The following is an 18,107-nucleotide window of genomic DNA, read 5'->3' as shown; positions in this document are numbered from 1 at the left end:
AAGGGGAGAAGAATTAATATCAGTTATGTTACAGTAGGGAATAATAGACTTTGGAGCCGACAGACCTTGATTCCTTGTGAGGTTCTGCTGCTCCCTGGCTGAATGGTGTTAAGCAAATCACTTAGCCTTTATGAACCTCAATTTCCTTATCTATGAAAAGGGGATAATATCTATTGTTAAAAAATGAGAGAGAATATATATAAAATATTGTGTTAGTTAGAGTTCTCCAGAGAAACAGAACCAATAGGAGATACATAGAGAAAGAAATTTATTGTAAGGAATTGGCTCATGTGATTATGAAGGCTGAGAAGTACCAGGATCTGTAATGGGCAGGCTGGAGACTCAGGAGAGCTGAAGTTTCAGTCCAGAATCCACCAGGCTTGAGATCCAAGAAGAGCTGATTTTTCAGTTCCAGTCTGAAAGCAGGAAGAGACCAAGTTCCAGCTCCAGGCAGTCAGTCCGGAGGAGTTCCCTCTTCCTCAGCTGTTTTGTTCTATTCAGGCCTTCAACTGATTAGATGAGGCCCACCTGAATAGGGATGGCGGCCTCCTTTACTCAGTCTGCTGTTGAAAGGTTAATCTCGTCTAGGGCTTCCCTGGTGGTGCAGTGGTTAAGAATCCATCTGCCAGTGCAGGGGACACAGGTTTGAGCCCTGGTCCGGGAAGATCCCACATGCCATGGAGCAACCAAGCCCATGGCCACAACTACTGAGCCTGCACTCTAGAGCCCGTGAGCCACAACGCTTGAGCCCATGTACCACAACTACTGAAGCCCATGCACCTAGAGACCGTTCTGCACAAGAAGAGAAGCCACTGCAATGAGAAGCCCACACACTGCAATGAAGAGCAGCCCCCGCTTGCCACAGCTAGAGAAAGCCTGTATGCAGCAACGAAGACCCAATGCAGCAACTAAACTAAATAAATAAATTTATTTAAAAAAAAAAAAAGGTTCATCTCATCTAGAAACACCTTCACAGACACATCCAAACACACCCATGGCCCAGATGACACAATTGACAGTTAACAAAATTAACCATCACAAAATTAACCAGCACAGTGCTTCGCTATTCCTCTCATTGCTGTGTATCAGGCCCTATACCAGGTTCTTTACATGTGTTATTTAATCTTCAGGTCATCTCTGTGAGGGTTGTGGGAATTTTTATCTTCACGTACATACAGGGATACTGAGGTTCTAAGAGGTTAAGTAACTTACTCTGTTACTCTCAGTTGGCAAAAAAGAACTAGCATGTGATTCTAGAATTTTTCGACATTAGATCTGTGTTCTTTCCATGACGTACTATGCTGTTTCCCTGGGGCCTAGACTTCTTTTGTACATCTGGCCTTCCTTTTCATCACATCTTATTCTCCTCCACTTTTCTTCATCTGGTTCTTCTCTTTCCATTGATTCCCCACAGAAGAAGAATTATGAGCGACTTCAGAAAGCTCTGGATAGTGTGATGTCCATCCGGGAGATGACCCAGGTATTCTGCCCTCTGCCTGTCCCCTGCCTGCCTGCTCAAGTGCCCTATTCTGTTTGAAATTCATGGGAGTGGAGTGAAGGTTTAGAGATGCTGCTCAAATCCCTTACTGTATTCTCTCTAGTTTTCCCTCTTTAGCCTTCCCAATCTGTTCTCTGTTTTGTTAGCTGTTACTCCTATTTCTCACTGCTTATGTCTTTTCTCAACCTTTATCTTTGCTGCTAATTCCTTCACAGGTTGTTCTTATGTAATGTTTTTTCCATAATTCTTAGGGCATTAGAGAAGTGAGGGAAAGACCTCTACAGGGTTGGGAGGGTGAGGAGGGGGGATTGGAGGTAAGGAACTAGACCCAGGGGCCTACATCTTCTATCCTTCTAGGGGTGGGGCAGCCACATGGAGCAGTGACCATCCTTTGACTCAAGGCTGTCCCTCACCAGACTTCCCCACCCCTCGTCTGCAATCTCTGCATGAATAGACATTCATTTGTACTCACATTTACAGGTGGGCCTCTTCTCAGCAAATCCTATATAGCACAGTTCAGATTAACATATAACCTACACCTAGGAGGGATGATTTACTTGTCAGAAGGACTCTGTTTTATGTAAAGTTTTACCACAGGATTCCTTTGCCTGATCTTTCTGGGACATTGATTTTATTTATTTTTTTTTTGATTTATAATCAGCTTTTTAGGGCTGTAGGAATTGCATAAAATGAGGGAGACCCACCTGCATGTTGTTTTGTAAGCATCTTCAGTCATTTTCATATTTATGAGTCTTCCCAACCTGACTCGGATCCTTGAGGGTGGGAACCCCATCTCTTCTTGGTTTGGTGTGGTCTTCAGTGCCTACCTTGCCCTGGGCCCTGATAGTCTGTGGAAAGTGGGAGGGCTGCCACCTCTCCTGGGAGGTAACCTTACGGTCATTGTCTTACAGGGCTCATATCTGGAAATCAAGAAGCAGATGGACAAACTGGATCCCCTGGCCCATCCTCTCCTGCAATGGTATGAGTAGAATGGTTCATCCTTTGCCAGGTGGGGGGATGGGAAGTAGTATCAGACATGGAGCCTACACCTTCTCTAAGAGATGGTTTCAGCATCCTTCCCAAGGTTATAGGTATTATGGCTGCTTTTTCTTGGGTTTTATTGATACAGCTGGCCTTGGCAGGAGCTCAGATCCTGCAAAGAGCCCACAAATTCTAACATGATGTCTCAAGTTCTCTTTAGATGTTTCTTGTTTCCCAATAGATTTTTGAGTGCTGCTTGTATGTAGTAATTAACACTTCATTTCAGTTAGGTTTTCTCTGCATACAGAGAGGTCTGTCTCCCCCTTCTACTCCTTTTCTGTATCTCATGCCCTTCCCTGTTGATGTTGACTGTCCAGAGCCTTGAAGCACTATTATTACTCCCTTTGAGCAAAGGTTCTGACCTTTCTCTGCTTCCCTCCATCCCTTGTGCTCCCTTCCTGATCTTGATTTCTGTTCTCTTTTCCTGACCTAGCTTTCGCCTTCTAGCTTACTTCCCTATGTCTGGTCAGCCTTTGACGTGAGTACTTTCTCAGTGCAACATGCTCCCTCTTAGCACGAGCAATGACTAGGCATAGACCATCCAGGATCACATCACAGGTACATGAATGAAGCACAAAAGAAAAAAACACATGTCCACTATAGGAGACAGTGCTCCCTTGCTGAGCCCTCAATGGTTTATACCTTTGTTCTCTCGTCTTCCAAGTTCAGCCTGCACATAGCACAGTCTGTTCTCGAATCCTCAGGAAATTGTTCTGGTTTCTTCTGTTTTTTCCTGGAGCTCAAAGTAACTTTCTATTCCCCCCATCTCTGAGAACCTTCAGCCTTCCTTTGAACTCAGGCAATATGGCTCCTGAGCCCCAGCTGTAAATTTCTAAATCCCAAGTGTAAGTTGTCACCATCCTAATACAGACCCCACCATTGTAATTTTTTTTGGGGAGCTGACCTCTTGTGCTCTTCTTTTTGATCTGTCCTTTTCTCTCCCTAGATATAGCAGCCCACGCACCCCTCTCTTTCTTTCATCCATTGTTTACCCAGTAACTTGCTGGTCTCTTGTCAGTAACTTTGCTTTTACTTTTTTATATGCAAACATTACCACCCACAGGAATATCCAGATAGTGTCCTGGATTCAAACAGCCCTGGAATCCTTGCTTGTTCTCCCAGGGGCAGAGCAAGCCTGCTACTTTGTTCAGGATGGCCTAACCACACACTTATTCTATCCTTTTTGCTCTTTCTCTCTTTTGTCCTAGGATCATCTCTAGCAACAGGTCACACATTGTCAAACTACCTCTCAGCAGGGTAAGTGACCATTCTCCCTCTAAACTCTAAAGTTCTGGTGAGGGTCAGGGAGGGGCTCCAAACCAGCTAACCGAATTGGTCCTAGACCTGGTTGGGTTTGTCCATCAATGATAGTCTTTGGGCCTACGCATATTTCCTTTATTTGGGGTCAGTACAAGCTTAATTTGCTCCCTACCCCCAACCCTTCCCTCCCTGATCTCCATTTCTGCTCTGTTTTCCTGACCCAACCCCCACCCTGGGCAGCAGCTGAAGTTCATGCACACCTCACACCAGTTCCTCCTGCTGAGCAGCCCTCCTGCCAAGGAGGCTCGGTTCCGGACCGCCAAGAAGCTCTATGGCAGCACTTTTGCCTTCCAGTGAGGAGTGGGGTGGGGCTGGGGGGGTGGGTGCTGGATAAGGCAGAAATAATGTAGGGGGATGGGAGGTCATATTCACATTGAGGAATATGAGTTTGTGTTACCTATGTCCATCAACCAGTCAGTTACCAGATACTCAATGCTGTTGTGGTAGGTGCTGTAGAGGATAAAGATACATAAGATATGGTCTTTACTCTCAAGCTACTTATGATGTAGTTAAGGAGAAATGACATTTACATATAAAAGGATGTGGTTGAAGGAACAGATTGGCAGGGATAGATTTGAAAGCTACTTTGAAGGAAATCAGCAATTTATGCCTAATTGTGAGAGGAGAGAGAGAAAAAGATTAAAAGTAACTTAAAGGGAGTTGGTGGTACCTGTTCCTTAAAAGAGATGTGAAGTCATGACTAGAAGCCATATTTGGTGATAAGAAGCCATATTAGTGATAAGCTTGTTGAGTTTGAGATGAATTTGTTTAATTTGAAATATCAGGATAATAGGCAAATGAACATATTGAACCAGCAGCTGAGGGTTTAGGATGGGACTGTTTGAAGTGTGGAAGAGAGGAAGGGACTGAATGTTAAGTTGTAAGGGTTAGCCATACATACACACATCTTGCATGCCTGTGACTACCTCCATGTGCACGTCCATCGCTAGGTTTATCTGTGTCCATCTTCATGTCCTGTGTGTGTGAGAATGGGTGGGAATGGCAGTCTTGGAAGTGCTCCTGGGAGCCCCATTCCATGAGGAGACATGTATTCTACCCTGCCTTACAGTGGGTCCCACATTGAGAACTGGCATTCGATCCTGCGCAATGGGCTCGTCAATGCATCCTACACCAAACTGCAGGTGAGGCTGTGCCCCATTTCTCTTTCTTTCCACCCCGCTCCCTGCCCCACTCAGTTTTGGGGAACTCTAGAGTACTCAATTGTTTGCCTCAGCATCCTCAAACCTAGCCTTCCGCGAGGCTTCCCTAGGGAGGAAGTTGAAACTATATGTATAGCATGAATGTAGCTGTTGTATTTTGACCCTAGGCTGTGTTTTCTTGGTGTTTTTAGGAATGGGAATGTAGCTGTAGGCAGAAATATAAATTGCTGATTGCATCCACTGTGATCAGTTAACCTGTTAGAGCTTTTCAGTATATGTGACTATTCATTCAGAAAGTGGATATAGCAGGTTTATTTCTTTGCCCTGCCAGACTCCAAGAAATGGTTATTGTTCCTCCTCTTGGCTGCCTGTTCTGTATTCCCTTTTGGAGGGAGGGGATCTGCATATGCACCAAGGCCCAGGGACAGGAGCATGGATTCTGAGGGACTGACTCAGTGGCTCTGCCACTCTTCACTCTCCAAGGCATCAATATCTAGTATTTCACAGGCAGAGGGGTTAACCCGCGTCCACTTTTCAGCCAGTCAGCTTTTCAAGAGTAGGTGCCTAAAGTTATCTGAATGAGTGAGAAGATTAAATGGAGGGACAGAGGGCTGGAAAAGCCTTGTGGCTGCCTGGCACACAGCCACGGGAGGGCCCAGGCTCATAGTGCTCATCCTGGTGTTTCCCTGCAAGCTGCATGGAGCAGCCTATGGCAAAGGCATCTACCTGAGCCCCATCTCCAGTATTTCCTTTGGATACTCAGGTAAGAAATAATCTTTGGCCACATTGACTCTATTACATTGCATCCATTCTGTGAATACGTAACCCTATGCTGTCTCCTCTTCCATCATGGACACTTGGTCTGTGTCAACTCTCTCCCCAACCATGGATACATAGTCTTTCTCTATTTTCTCTCATTAGGAATTTAGATTCTTTGCAAGGTGAGGCCAATTATCTCCCTTTTCTCTTAGGTATCCTCTCCATGGGGTCTTGGCCCTGGTTTAAGGAATAACTGGGAGATGAAACTAGGCTCTTTGGGGAACACGTTTTTGGTGTTGGCAATAACTTGTCATTACAGATTGTGATGTGCACATGTGCATACGTGCTTGTATACGAATGCACTGGAAAGCTTGAGCCCCTTCCACTGGCTTACATTTCTGAAGACGTCGTTCTCTTCCCTGTCAACCACCTTTTAAAATGTATCTATAATTACACACTATTATATTAGTCACATTGAATGCAGGAGGAAGCATTTTATTCCAAAGACAAGGCACGAACAACGTCCAGATTCTAGTCAGGAGAGTTCAGCTTTGTCCAGCTCAGAAAACAAATCTGACTTAGCTCTCTCATAGTTTCAAGTTTATGTCTGAGTTCCTTTTCAGTCATCTTTTGTTCTTATTGTGTAGTATCTGTATAAAAGAGAGCCACCATATAGTTGCATGTCTACCATATGAAGGGACCAGTGCTAGATTCTTTATAAATTACTATGTAGTATTCTCCACTAATTGTAACTCTTGTAAAGATAAGAACACGTAGTTCCGGAAAAGCAGAACTAGAAAAGTCTCTAATGACAGAATAAACTAAACAAAGTAGAGTTAGTATAGGTAAGAACCAAAATCAATGAAATAAAAACAGGTACAATAGATAGGCTCAAAAAAGCCAAAAGTTGATTCTTTTAAAGAGCTAACAAAACAGATAAACCTGACTAGATTAAGAAGAAAAAGAGCACAATTAAATATTCTGAATGAAAAAGGGAACGTAACTATAGACATAGCACCATTTTAAAAGCTAATAGGAGAATTCTGTCAACTTTATGCCAGTGATTTGAAGACTTTGTCAAAATCCCTAGAAAAAAATAACTATTTAGTTGCTCCGTGGCATGTGGGATCTTCCTGGACCAGGGCTTGAACCCATGTCCCCTGCATTGGCAGGTGGATTCTTAGCCACTGTGCCACCAGGGAAGTCCCTAAGACTTTCAAAGGACAAATTATCCCAATCTTAAACAAAATCATCCAGAGAATAGAAAAAGATGGAATTACAAATCACAAAACATTGGTAAATTTGACCTTATTAAAACTAAAAGCTTCTATTCATTAAAAGACACCTTAAGAAAGTGAAAAGGCAAGTTACAAAGCAGGAGAAGACGTTTGCAACACATATAACTACAAGAGATTAGTAATAGAAATACATTTTAAAAATTCTTACAAATAAGAAAAAGAACCCAATTACAAAAATAGGCAGATGACATGAACAAGCATTTCACTGAAGAAATGACCAAAAAATATGAGCAGCTGCTCAACCTCTATTAATCAAGGAAGTAAAAGCAAGACTAAAATGACTTACCATTTAGCACCTATGTGGACTGGCAAAAATTTAAAAATCTGATAATACCTCTGATTGTACCAGAGGTTATGGATCAGCAGGATCTCTTTTATTGCTTATGGGAATATAAATTGGTACAACCACTTTGGAAAACAATTTGGTGTTAAATTTCATAAAGCTGAGAAATTTTATCCCTGCAACCCAGCATTTTCATTTCTGCATATGTGCACCCAAAGGTGTGTACATGAATGTTCAGAGTAATATTTGCTTGCAACAGCAAATCTTAGAAACACCCCAAATACTCATCATCAGGAGAATGGATAAATACATTTTAGTATACTCTCACGATGGATTATTATTCAGCAATGAAAATGAACCAACAGTGGCATTCAGCAACATGGAAAAAATGTTGAGTAAAAGTTGAGTAAAAAAAAAAAAATGCAAGCCCAGAGGACTACTGTGTGATGCCTTTTTTATAGTGATCAAAAATGAAAATTATTTAGCTATGTGTATGTGATGAGACTAAAGAAAACAGAAGGAAAAAAGAACCTAAATTTCAGGGTAGTGGATACCACCCAAGTGGAGGTAGATAGTTGGGATAGAGTTAGGAGCACTTAGGTGTAAGTCACTGCTAATGTTTTAGTTCTTGGGTTTAGTTCTTAGGTCTGTAGGTATTCCTTGTCCTGTTAAATAAATGATAGTGTGTCATGAACCAAAGGTTATGATTGATCCACAGAGGGTAAGTGCCCAGTGAATATTTATTAAATATGTGAATGAATCTTATTCTGTGTGCCTGGGGTCCAAAGTGGGGGTGGGATAGGGGTAGTCTTTTGACTTTGTCTAGGTTCCACAATGTTTATGTTTATCCCAGCCTGAGCTTCCCTCTGATTAAGCTCTTATTCTAAGTATTGAGATTCTTCTGATTTCTGGTGCCCACAAAATTCTTCTTGTCTGTTTTCTCCCTATTCTCTCCCTCTCTCCTCTGCCATTAGCCTTTGTTTATTACTGAGTGCCTGAATACCATTAGTTATCAGGAATCTCTATTAACTTCTTAGCTTTCTTCTTCATTTACTGATTATGTAAAAGCATCATATGGCACCATCCTTCTCTCCCCAAAGGTCGATTTGATTATAGATACAAAATACCGTATGCTTTTACGACTGGAGTTATAGGTCGTCTTGTCCAATCTCTTACTACTTTACAGGTAAGAAAGTAGATGTACAGAAAAGTTAAATGACTTTCTTGGGGTCACACAGATCTAAGTAGCAGAGTTAGGACTGGAATCCAGTTCTCCTAACTTCTGGGCCAGTGTTCTTATTATATTGGACTCACAAGATAGGCTTTGCTTGAATGACTGAGTCTCTGAGGGCCCCATAAATATGTGAGTCTCTCTAACATTGAGTGAGATGTATGTAAATGTCCTAGTTATTTTAGTTACTCTAGCATTTGGCCAACTCTTTCTTCTTTGTATGTTTCCTTCCACTCCTTTCTGCTCTGGTTTTCTCTCTTTTTCCTCAGGGTATCTGTAGCCTAGTGACATTAGGTGCCCTTTGGGGGTCAATGTAAATAGAGAGCATCATTTAACTAACGGAGCCTCTAACGACTTGGCCATAATGTGCAGGTTAAAATGAGGGACAGTGGGAAAGGAGATGGTAAACTCCATCTGTTCGTTTAGTCATGTTTAGAAACTTCTCACAAGTATATACTCTGGACACAAAGCATGCAGGGATTATTCCGGCCTCCAGGTTCTCAGGGTGTCTGGTCTCGGGAAACTGAGAGAAGATGATTGGATCATTATGGTTAGGACCATGTGCAGCAGGATTGGGATGGGACAAGGTTTGGATTTTATCATCAGGGCCATCTCTAAGACTAGCCATAGAAATCAGATTGTTCTCTCTTAGCCTCTGGGGTGGAACCTAAGTTGGAATTTCACTCAGAACCATGCACTGAAATACCCAGGCCGAGAAGGCCATCATGTTTGGATGCAGAGTTAAACCTAGTTACGGGTAATGGAGAAGCTGGAAACAGAGGGGTGGTGGGTGTCTTCTAGGAGAAAGCTGCAATTCAAGTCTTAAGGCTCTCATTGCCCTAAATTTTGTTCAGGCAGTGAATCTGTCATGGGGCTTCAGTGTGAGTGCATGATGAATTGACAGCCTGAGCAGTGAAGCGTGTCAGTCCAGTGGTTATCATCCCTACTTCTGTACCATGGCCATTACAAAACCAAGACTTGCAGCAGAGTGGAGTGACTAATAATAGAAAGTTCCAGGGTGGACTGGTGAGATACGGGCCCCTGCTTATGGCCTACAATGATAGCATCATTTCCCATCTTCATCCATCTCCCTCTTGGGTCTCATGGGCTCATACACACACATGCAGACTCATCCCTAACTGTGATGAGGCTGGGCCTGTGATGAAGCTGAATACAGAGACTGAAGTCCTAATTGTAGGCCAGAAAGAGTTGGGGATAGGGGCACGCAAGCACCGTTGCGTATCTAAATAGGAAAATCCGGAGTGAGTCTGTAAATGTTATAAACAGGGCTACTCAGTGAGGGGTAAGGGTGGAGGAGGATTTATGGATTTAGATAGGGTGAAAATGAGAGAATTGACACCACTTCCTCAAGTCTGGGAAGACTTTCTGAAGGAAGCCGGACTCCTCAAGGTAGTCGCCATCGTGGTTACCTGTGGAAAACTATTCATCACTTAACTGCTCTGCTTTCTCCCTTTTCTCTGAATGGCTATGACAGAGCTTTTTATGTAACTGAAACTAGAGCAGATCTGACTTGCTCTGCCTGCTTCCTCTCCACTCATTTCACTCAGCCTGGCATTTGACCCAAGGTGTTGATGTCACCACTCTCCTAGGTCCCTCATTCCTGCTTATTTCATGTGTTACTCCCTATCTTAGAACCCTTCAGCAATTCCCTGATGTTCTCAGGATAAACTCTAGTTGCCTTACCATGGCCTACAAGGCCTGCTTGATCTTAGCTTAGCTTACCTATTCCATATCCTCTCTCACCACTTCTCTGCCATGGACTGTACTCCATACAAACTAAGGCACACTGCTTTGTCTTTCCTCCAGGCCTTTTGTATCCTATTATCTCTGCCTAGAACACTTCCTCCCTCTTCATCTAGCTAACTCTTCCTAATTCTACAGTTCTCAGCCTAGCTGTCACCAGGAAGCCTTCTTCAAAGCCCTGGGCTAGGCTAGTTCCCCTCCTCTGGCTCACACAGTGCTCTATATTCTCCCCATCATAACTCTTACCATGCTGTGTTGTAATTATTTGTTCCTTTCTTGTAATCTCCATCAGACTAAATCTGTGAGGATAGATATATTGTTTGCTTTATTTACTGCTGTATCACCAAGTGTCTCTAGCTCAGTGCCTGGCACATAGTAGGCACTTTGATAAATATTTGCTTAAGGAATGGGTGGATAAGCTGGTTTGTTTTTCTGTGACAGGAATGGGAAAAGGACAGCACAGGATGCCCTCCAAGGACGAGCTGGTCCAGAGATATAACAGAATGAATACCATCCCGCAGGTATTATTGCCCTTGCTCCACTGAGGCAGGACCCTTCCTCTGAGATAAGTTTAGGCTACAGAGATGGATGGGAAACAATGGTGGTGGTGATGGTGGTGGTGGTTTAAAGATCAATTGAAGGAATCAGATATGTTCCAAGATGAACACATTTCCAGAGTCATTTGTGGCCTCAGTCATAAGTATGAAAACAGAGACTGAGTTTAAATCCAGTGACATGAAAATGTAAAGATGGAGCTCTGGACTCATCCAGACTGATTATGGAGAAGCACAAATTTTGGAGGGTGGTTGGGAGCCCAGGATATCCCAATCCCCACCCACAACCATTACCAGCCAACTAGCCTCTCTAGAGAAAGCTGTAACCATCTGCGTGGCTCTGCTCTCCTCTTCCAGGCCCGATCCATTCAGTCAAGGTTCCTGCAGAGTCGGAATCTGAACTGTATAGCACTTTGTGAAGGTAGGTAGCTCACCCAGTTCCTGTTTTTCTGGGTCCCCGACCTTTACTTCTGGTGCAGCTTTGGCACATGATCCAGCCAAGGGTGATGTTGAAGCATCATACCTTCCCTGCCCTGCCTGGACTTTCTCACCCAAGTTTTGTATCTATAATTTCTGGCCCTTCTCTTCCCAGTGATTACATCTAAGGACCTCCAGAAGCATGGGAACATCTGGGTGTGCCCTGTGTCCGACCATGTCTGCACACGGTTCTTCTTTGTGTAAGTCTAGGAGGGTACCTTGGGAGTTACTTGGAGGAGTGAGGGTGGGAGCATGATGGTATGTGACTACTAGGAAAGTCTGTTTCTGTTAGTGGAGACTGGTCCCTGGCTACCTGAGTGGCGCTGCCACTGGGACTTTGCCCTTGGAGGATGGTGATGGGTACAGATCAAGGTCTGTTTAGAGGAAACCAGATAAGCTGAATCTCTTCCACACTAAAGTGTAGCAAGAAAGGGTTTTGACTTCTGGGATGGGATGGCCATACCTCCAGATGTTGAGAGTTCCATTGATTGACATTATTATGGTATCCTCCCTCTTACGCTCACACTTGCCCTATCTTTGGCAGATATGAGGATGGTCAGGTGGGCGATGCCAACATTAATACTCAGGACCCCAAGATACAGAAGGAAATCATGCGTGTGATCGGAACTCAGGTTTACACAAACTGAGGGGGCCCCAGCCCTCGTACCACCCCCATTTCCCCAGGACCCATCTGCCCTCGTAAAAGGGCTCAGGAGCAGCAAACAAGGCTGCCCTGAGGAATCAAGGGGCCATTACCAAGGGGCAGGAAAAGGATAGAAGAGGCAGCCTTCATGGTGGAGACTGACCCAGGAACCACTCCACATTTGGATGGCCCAGACTGACTCCTTACCCCTGATTTTCCCAGTTGACTTCACCCTGTTTGTAAATAAAACAATAAAATGGAAGGTGCTGTGGACTGGATATGATCACTGTGGTCTGACTAGCCTTGGCCCAGCACCTGCCCCAAGCCCCCAAATGGGGGTGGGAGTGGGGAGAGTGGAATATCATGAGGGTTCGGACTATTTATGTTGGATAGAGTCAAAGCTGAGTCCGTCTGGTATAGTATACTACAGGTGCATCAACATTTTAATCAATGGATTAGATAAAGAAAACTTATGCAGATGACACAAACTGAGAAGGATACAGAATACCACTGGTAACTCTTCTTCAAGATTTAAAAGGACCATTAAGGCCAAAGCAGCTCAGATTTCCTATCCTTAGGACCTCTACTTTCTGCACAAAACCTATCCAAGCAGCTCAGATTTCCTATCCTTAGGACCTCTACTTTCTGCACAAAACCTATCCACTCTCCCTTGCTCTATATCTCAGGGGCTGGGCCCTACTCTCTTCCTCCTCCCAGCTATTTCTTTGGGATAAGGGAGGTGAGGGGAGAGCTGGTAGGTGCAGGAAATAGGCTGGTCTCTAACTTGAAATCTATAAAGAAATCCTAAGGAAACAGAGCCTACCTTAATGAAACAAAATCCAGATTCTCCAAGGTTAGCAATGTGAGGGAAGACAGCTGTTTCTAGGAGACCTAATTGTTTCAGTGAAAGCCATCTCCATCCTTGAAATTCCCACTGCCAACCTTCTGCTGGCCTTTACGCTGTGCTCCATGTACCTAAAACCCTAAGTTAGTTTTAAGAGACAGGTTGGATATTGCCAAATATTTTATGAACTATTAATGAAGAAAAACAGGAACATAAGCACAGAGACTACAAAAAGCATTAAACAAGCACAGCTTTTAAGTATAGGCTTTTTAAATTGTCATAGCTTCTTGATTTATAAAGCCTGTGCTAGACTACCTGTTGTCTTTCATTACCTTCAGCCTACTTTGGAGATAACCTTCTTTGCCTGGGTACCTTACCTGCTTTGTAGTTAAGACTACAAAGCCTGGACTTAACATGGAAGTACCATTCTTAAGGTCCATCCCCCCAAGAGCTGTTTCTTAAACTTCTTTACCCCTTCTTGATAAAGACTGCTACATTCTGACTCTACAGGTCTCTTCCCCCATTCTGGTTTCAGGTCTAGGAGAAATATCTCTTCTCTAAGTAAATGACCCCATCAGGGAGTCCACGCTAACTGAAATTCCTGCCTCCCTGGAGGACCCTTGCAGCTCACCTGTATGGTATCAGAGATAGCTAACATTTTTTAGTTCTTACTAGGTAGGTGCTGGGCATTCTGCTGAGCTCTTTAATAATTTGCTGATACCTTGGGTTACTTACTATGTGCTTGGTGGTGGTGGTGTAAGCTCTCTACATGTTGACTAATATAATTCTCAAAACAAGCCTATGAAGCAGACGCCAGTATTCCCATTTTGTAGATGAGAAAACAGGCACAAAGGATAAGTGATTTGCCCATATTCCACAGCTAGTGACTGACAGGCAACCCAACTCCAGAACTGCCACTCTGGTTCTATGCTATATAGCCTTTCAAACTCTACAAATATTTTTTCATTTAATCCTGACAATAAAGATGGAAGATGGGTTTTTCTTAGAGATCTTAAATAATGTGGTAATGTCTCACAACTGGTTAGTGGCCGTGCTGGGTTTTTAACCAGAGTTGCTCAACTCCAGGGCCTGAGCTCTTGACTCTTACTTCCCCAGGGGTTCTCCAACTGCTCCCACTGTTGTTCCAGCAGTTGAACGTAGGTGCTTGGCTACTCAATGGTATAACAACATTTTTGCTCAATTTTCAGAAATTGTTAATAGATTTTTCTCATTTGTAACCATTTCTTACAGTTTCTCTTTATCAGTGGCATCTGATATAGCAAGCAGTAGCAAATGATGGAATGAGCAGTAATGAAGAGATAGTGTGTGTTACCAGAAAAACAAAAAAACCTGAGCTGGCCTCATGGGAATCACTTTTAATAGCATATGCATAATAGTCTTTCAATGCCAATAAAATTGTAATGAAATTAAATATGCCATTTTATAGTGTTCTACATAATAGCAATAGGACTTTTTGAATCTAAGAAGTTTGAAAGCCATACCATATCTAAAAAATTCAGAACATGTATAGTGTAAAACAAATCTAATTAAAACCCGCAGCATTCCTATAACAAGAATGCTTTCATTGCAGGGAAAATTGCACGGGGCCCTGAGTTTCTGGAGGGAAGTCCTCCTACAGCTTGGAGTGGGAGTTTAAGGAGGATTGCCCCTTTCTCCCACCCAGGCCTGGCTGCCTTGGAGGTGGGGAGGTAGAACCTATGAAAGCCAGGTCCGAGCAAGAGATCATCCTTCACGGAAGCCAGGAGAACAAATACTACGCACAGAGGTTGACGGTAGCCTCCAACCTTTCACATAGTCTTGGGCTCAAGCAGCCTTACTCATTTAGACCTGGACATGCTTTGTTAGGGCTAGGGTGGGAAAAATAATTTCCTCCGTTAGCTCCAGGTGTGGAGTAGATGGCTGTGATTTCTGAATTGAGAACTTAAAACTCCTGGAGTTTAAACTTCCCCTTCCCTCTCATGGTAATTTTCCATCCAGGCAGGGTGTGGCCATGACTCAGTTTGTGGTGAGGATGTGGCCATCCATAGGGGAGGAGCCTTCTGCTAGATTCTGCCTTTCATTCTGGCCAGTGAGGGGAGAGAGGGAAGAGTCTGGTGCTGAGTCATAACTGGGCTACTTACCAGCTTCTCACAGGATGGATTCCGGGACATTTGGGCAGTGATGTCTCAGCTTCTGGGATCAATTTGGGAGTGGCGAGGAGGAAGCTTCAGGGTCACATAATTCCTTCAGAGCCCTTCTCCCCAAGGGGGGGTGGGGGAGGGTAGAATAACGTAGTTCATTTGAAGGGGCATTCATCTCTCTGCAGTACTGTGTAGATATTTCGGAGCCAGCCTGCAGTGGGCCCAAAGGTGTCACCCTTTAACTGAAAGCACTGCCTACAGAAATTATTTTATCTAGGAGAAAAAAACCAAAGTCTTCCTTGTTCTAGCTGTCCTTCCTGGGATAAGTGGGTCAGGTTAGCTGGTAGCCAGTGAGCATGGAGGTAGAGACTAGAAGTATGGTGCCAAGGAAAATGTGGATTATGGTTGAACTATAGCAGGATGACTTCCTGGGGAAGGGGACATTTGATCTATTGTTTGCTGATACTTTTTTTTTTTTTTGTAAAACTTCTCTATTTTATTTTTTGGCCATGCCATGCGGCACGTGGGATCTTTTAGTTCCCCAGCCAGGGAATTAACCCGTGTGCCTTGCAGTCGAAGGGCAGAGTCTTAACCACTGGACCGCCAGGGAATTCTCCCTCATGCCTTTCTTGGTCTTCTAAATCTTGATTACTTTGGGGGAATAGGGTCTGCTTACAGTTCTACTTGCATCTTAGGGAGCCTGAGCTCTGGCTCTACTTGTAGGAAAAAGGGAGAAAGCATGGGCCTCCACGGGAGTGGCTTGGTGGTAGGTCTAACCCACGCTAAGGAGGCTTTGTCCTATGAGCCCTAGTTGTTCTGGGCTACAGAAAAATTGTTGGAGGTCACGATGGCTGAGGCAGTACTTCCTGGGCTGGAATGAACAAAGACCCCTCAAGAATCTGATGAGGCATTTCTTCAGGAGGGGGGACCTAGATACACAGTTGCATTCAGAAAACATTTTTTTTTTACTGTTCCTTTCCCCTGGAATGGTCTTCCCACACCCATCTCTATGGTAGCCAGCCCTCCAAGTCTCCCCTCCATGAATCTTTCTCTTTCCCTCAGAGACAACCTGTTCTCTCTTTATCCCTAACTCCAAAAGGCCAGCTTTCTCTTCCTTCCAGGATTTGTCTGGGGAAAACTCTGGAATTAAGATTTTCTGCCACCCTGGTGGGCCTGAAGAGACCTTGGGAATCTGAAGGAAGATATAGAAGAAATTTAAGTCTACTTGGTCTGGCTCTGGAAAGGGTATATAAAGTCCAAAGTGATAAGCACTTCTAAATGTGACATTCAGGCCATTGGGCTGCCCAAAGTGTGTACTTGCCTGAGAGAAGTAACGGTGCTGTGTCAGGCAGAGGCCAAGAGGTCACATAATGGTAAAACCTGTAACTGTACCCTCTTCACCAGTGCCAAAGCATGGCTTTAGGCTCCAAGTTTCGGTCAGGTATTGTTTGCTGACACACCTACCTCACCAGGGACTCCAAGTGACCATCAAGAGTTCGGTCATTAAACTCCAGATTCTGTGATTCCATGGTCAAAAATCCAAACAGGTAGCACAGCACTCTACGCCCTTATTCACACCTTGGTCCAGTGAACCAAGCAGCCTCCCCTCCTGTCCTGCCAGGTCTGTGAGCACAGTGGAAGGGCTGGCTCGTGGAGGAGGACCTTAGCTTCCAAGGGAGTCTGTGTCCTCTCTCAGCCTCCCCAGTTTCCGTAGCCCTGGGGTTGCTTGTTGCTGGGTCAAAGGAATGAAGATTCAGTTCAGGAAGGTGGCTCAGAGAAGGGCAAACCGAGTTACCTGAATTGAGAAAGATGTTCTGGCACTAGTCACAAGGAAATACCTCCAGGACTAATCAGTTCTCAAAGAGGATGCCTATTGGGCCCTGTGCTGTACTTACTCACATACATTATCTGATCAAACCCCAGCCTGTGGAGCAAGAATTGTCTTCAATTTACTTTTAGGGAACTGGACTCATTAAATTACAGGATGTGGTCATAGGGCTAGTGAGTGGAATTAGAATTAATGTGATGGAACCCACGCTAGCTTCTGGACTGTGTTGCTGCTCAGCAAAGTAATGACAACCACCCTTGTGAGCAAAAACATGGTGGATTAGCCTCCACCAAAGTTTCATGGACAGCATTTGTATAACTGTTGGATGATCAATATCTGCAGCTGAAGAGCAGTAGGCTGCCATCAGCTCTCCAGTGTAATACATGTGCTTTTCAATCATGGCAATGTATTTAGGTTTAGATCTTTAAAATGCAACATAGTCCAGCATTGGCCAGATCGTTGCCCCTCCAGTGTTGTTCCGCACTGTACTTACTTCATCTTCAGCCCAGGGGCCAGATGCGGCCATTTATGCTATCCCTCTTTCTCTGGGTAGGGAGAAATCATTCTCCCTGGTGAGACATGGCTTTTTTGCTTCTCAGCAACTCCATGTGCTCTTACCACCTCAATAACCAAGCATTTACTTCCTGACTGCAACTAAGGGGACCAGGAACGACTTACAGAAGAAATTAAAATACTGTATCTCAAACAAATTCAGGTCGTCACCTTTTCCTTGTCAGCTTATCTGAGCTAACAGGAAAGCATATGAAGGCCTGTGATTTAGCTGCAGGCAGAGTGTCTGCCTGAGCAGGTCACACCCTTTAGTCTCATTTTCCAGGAAAAGGAAAGAACTTAAGATTATAGTATTCGCAGTTTTTAACGAGGCAACACTGTACCAGCTCTCAAAACTTGGCTGAAAGAAGGCAAGAGTTAACAGCTGTTTCGTTGATAACTGCTTTCATCACTTGTGGGCTAATCACTGGGAAATCAGAAAATGTCTTAGAGGAAAATGTAAGAAAATCTCCAACAATACTGATTTAAATACACAAGGTTGGAAACAAGTGCTTACTTCGGCAGAGATTATGGCCTGTAACGTTCTGATATTTCGTAATGGTCAGTTCTGCACTAATAATACCTCAGGCACTCGCTCTGCAGGACTCCAGACCCTACTAAAGTATTTACGGGGCCCCAACTTGTCTTCCTTTGTTCTAGCCCTAGAACAAAAGGGCCTCGTGCTCGCGCTCCATGCACACTCCGCCCTCCCTGGTT

The 18,107-nt window shown here is 44.1% G+C and overlaps 1 protein-coding gene across 8 annotated transcripts in view; it reads left to right on the top strand.

Moving 5' to 3' along the window:
- PARP6 (poly(ADP-ribose) polymerase family member 6) overlaps positions 1 to 14,299 on the top strand; it is a 28,861-nt gene extending 14,562 nt beyond the window's left edge. For 5 of the 8 annotated variants that reach the window (XR_009051438.1, XR_009051437.1, XR_009051440.1 and 2 more), the window contains 9 exons: positions 1,415 to 1,480; positions 2,410 to 2,477; positions 3,748 to 3,796; positions 4,040 to 4,152; positions 4,929 to 5,001; positions 10,796 to 10,875; positions 11,266 to 11,329; positions 11,501 to 11,585; positions 14,124 to 14,299. Coding sequence is in view for 1 of the 8 variants with exons in the window: in XM_057723224.1 (XP_057579207.1) it covers positions 1,415 to 1,480; positions 2,410 to 2,477; positions 3,748 to 3,796; positions 4,040 to 4,152; positions 4,929 to 5,001; positions 5,713 to 5,782; positions 10,796 to 10,875; positions 11,266 to 11,329; positions 11,501 to 11,585; positions 11,930 to 12,032 (771 nt within the window). In the remaining 7 variants the exon portion in view is untranslated. The other 3 variants (XM_057723224.1, XR_009051441.1, XR_009051443.1) reach the window with 3 other exon arrangements.
- Positions 14,300 to 18,107: the final 3,808 nt, after the last annotated feature.

This window comes from Hippopotamus amphibius, chromosome 2, assembly GCF_030028045.1.
Source record: "Hippopotamus amphibius kiboko isolate mHipAmp2 chromosome 2, mHipAmp2.hap2, whole genome shotgun sequence".
Taxonomy (NCBI): domain Eukaryota; kingdom Metazoa; phylum Chordata; class Mammalia; order Artiodactyla; family Hippopotamidae; genus Hippopotamus; species Hippopotamus amphibius.
The sequence above is the reverse complement of the archived record's forward strand: the minus strand, read 5'-3'. Positions and strand labels throughout refer to the sequence as shown.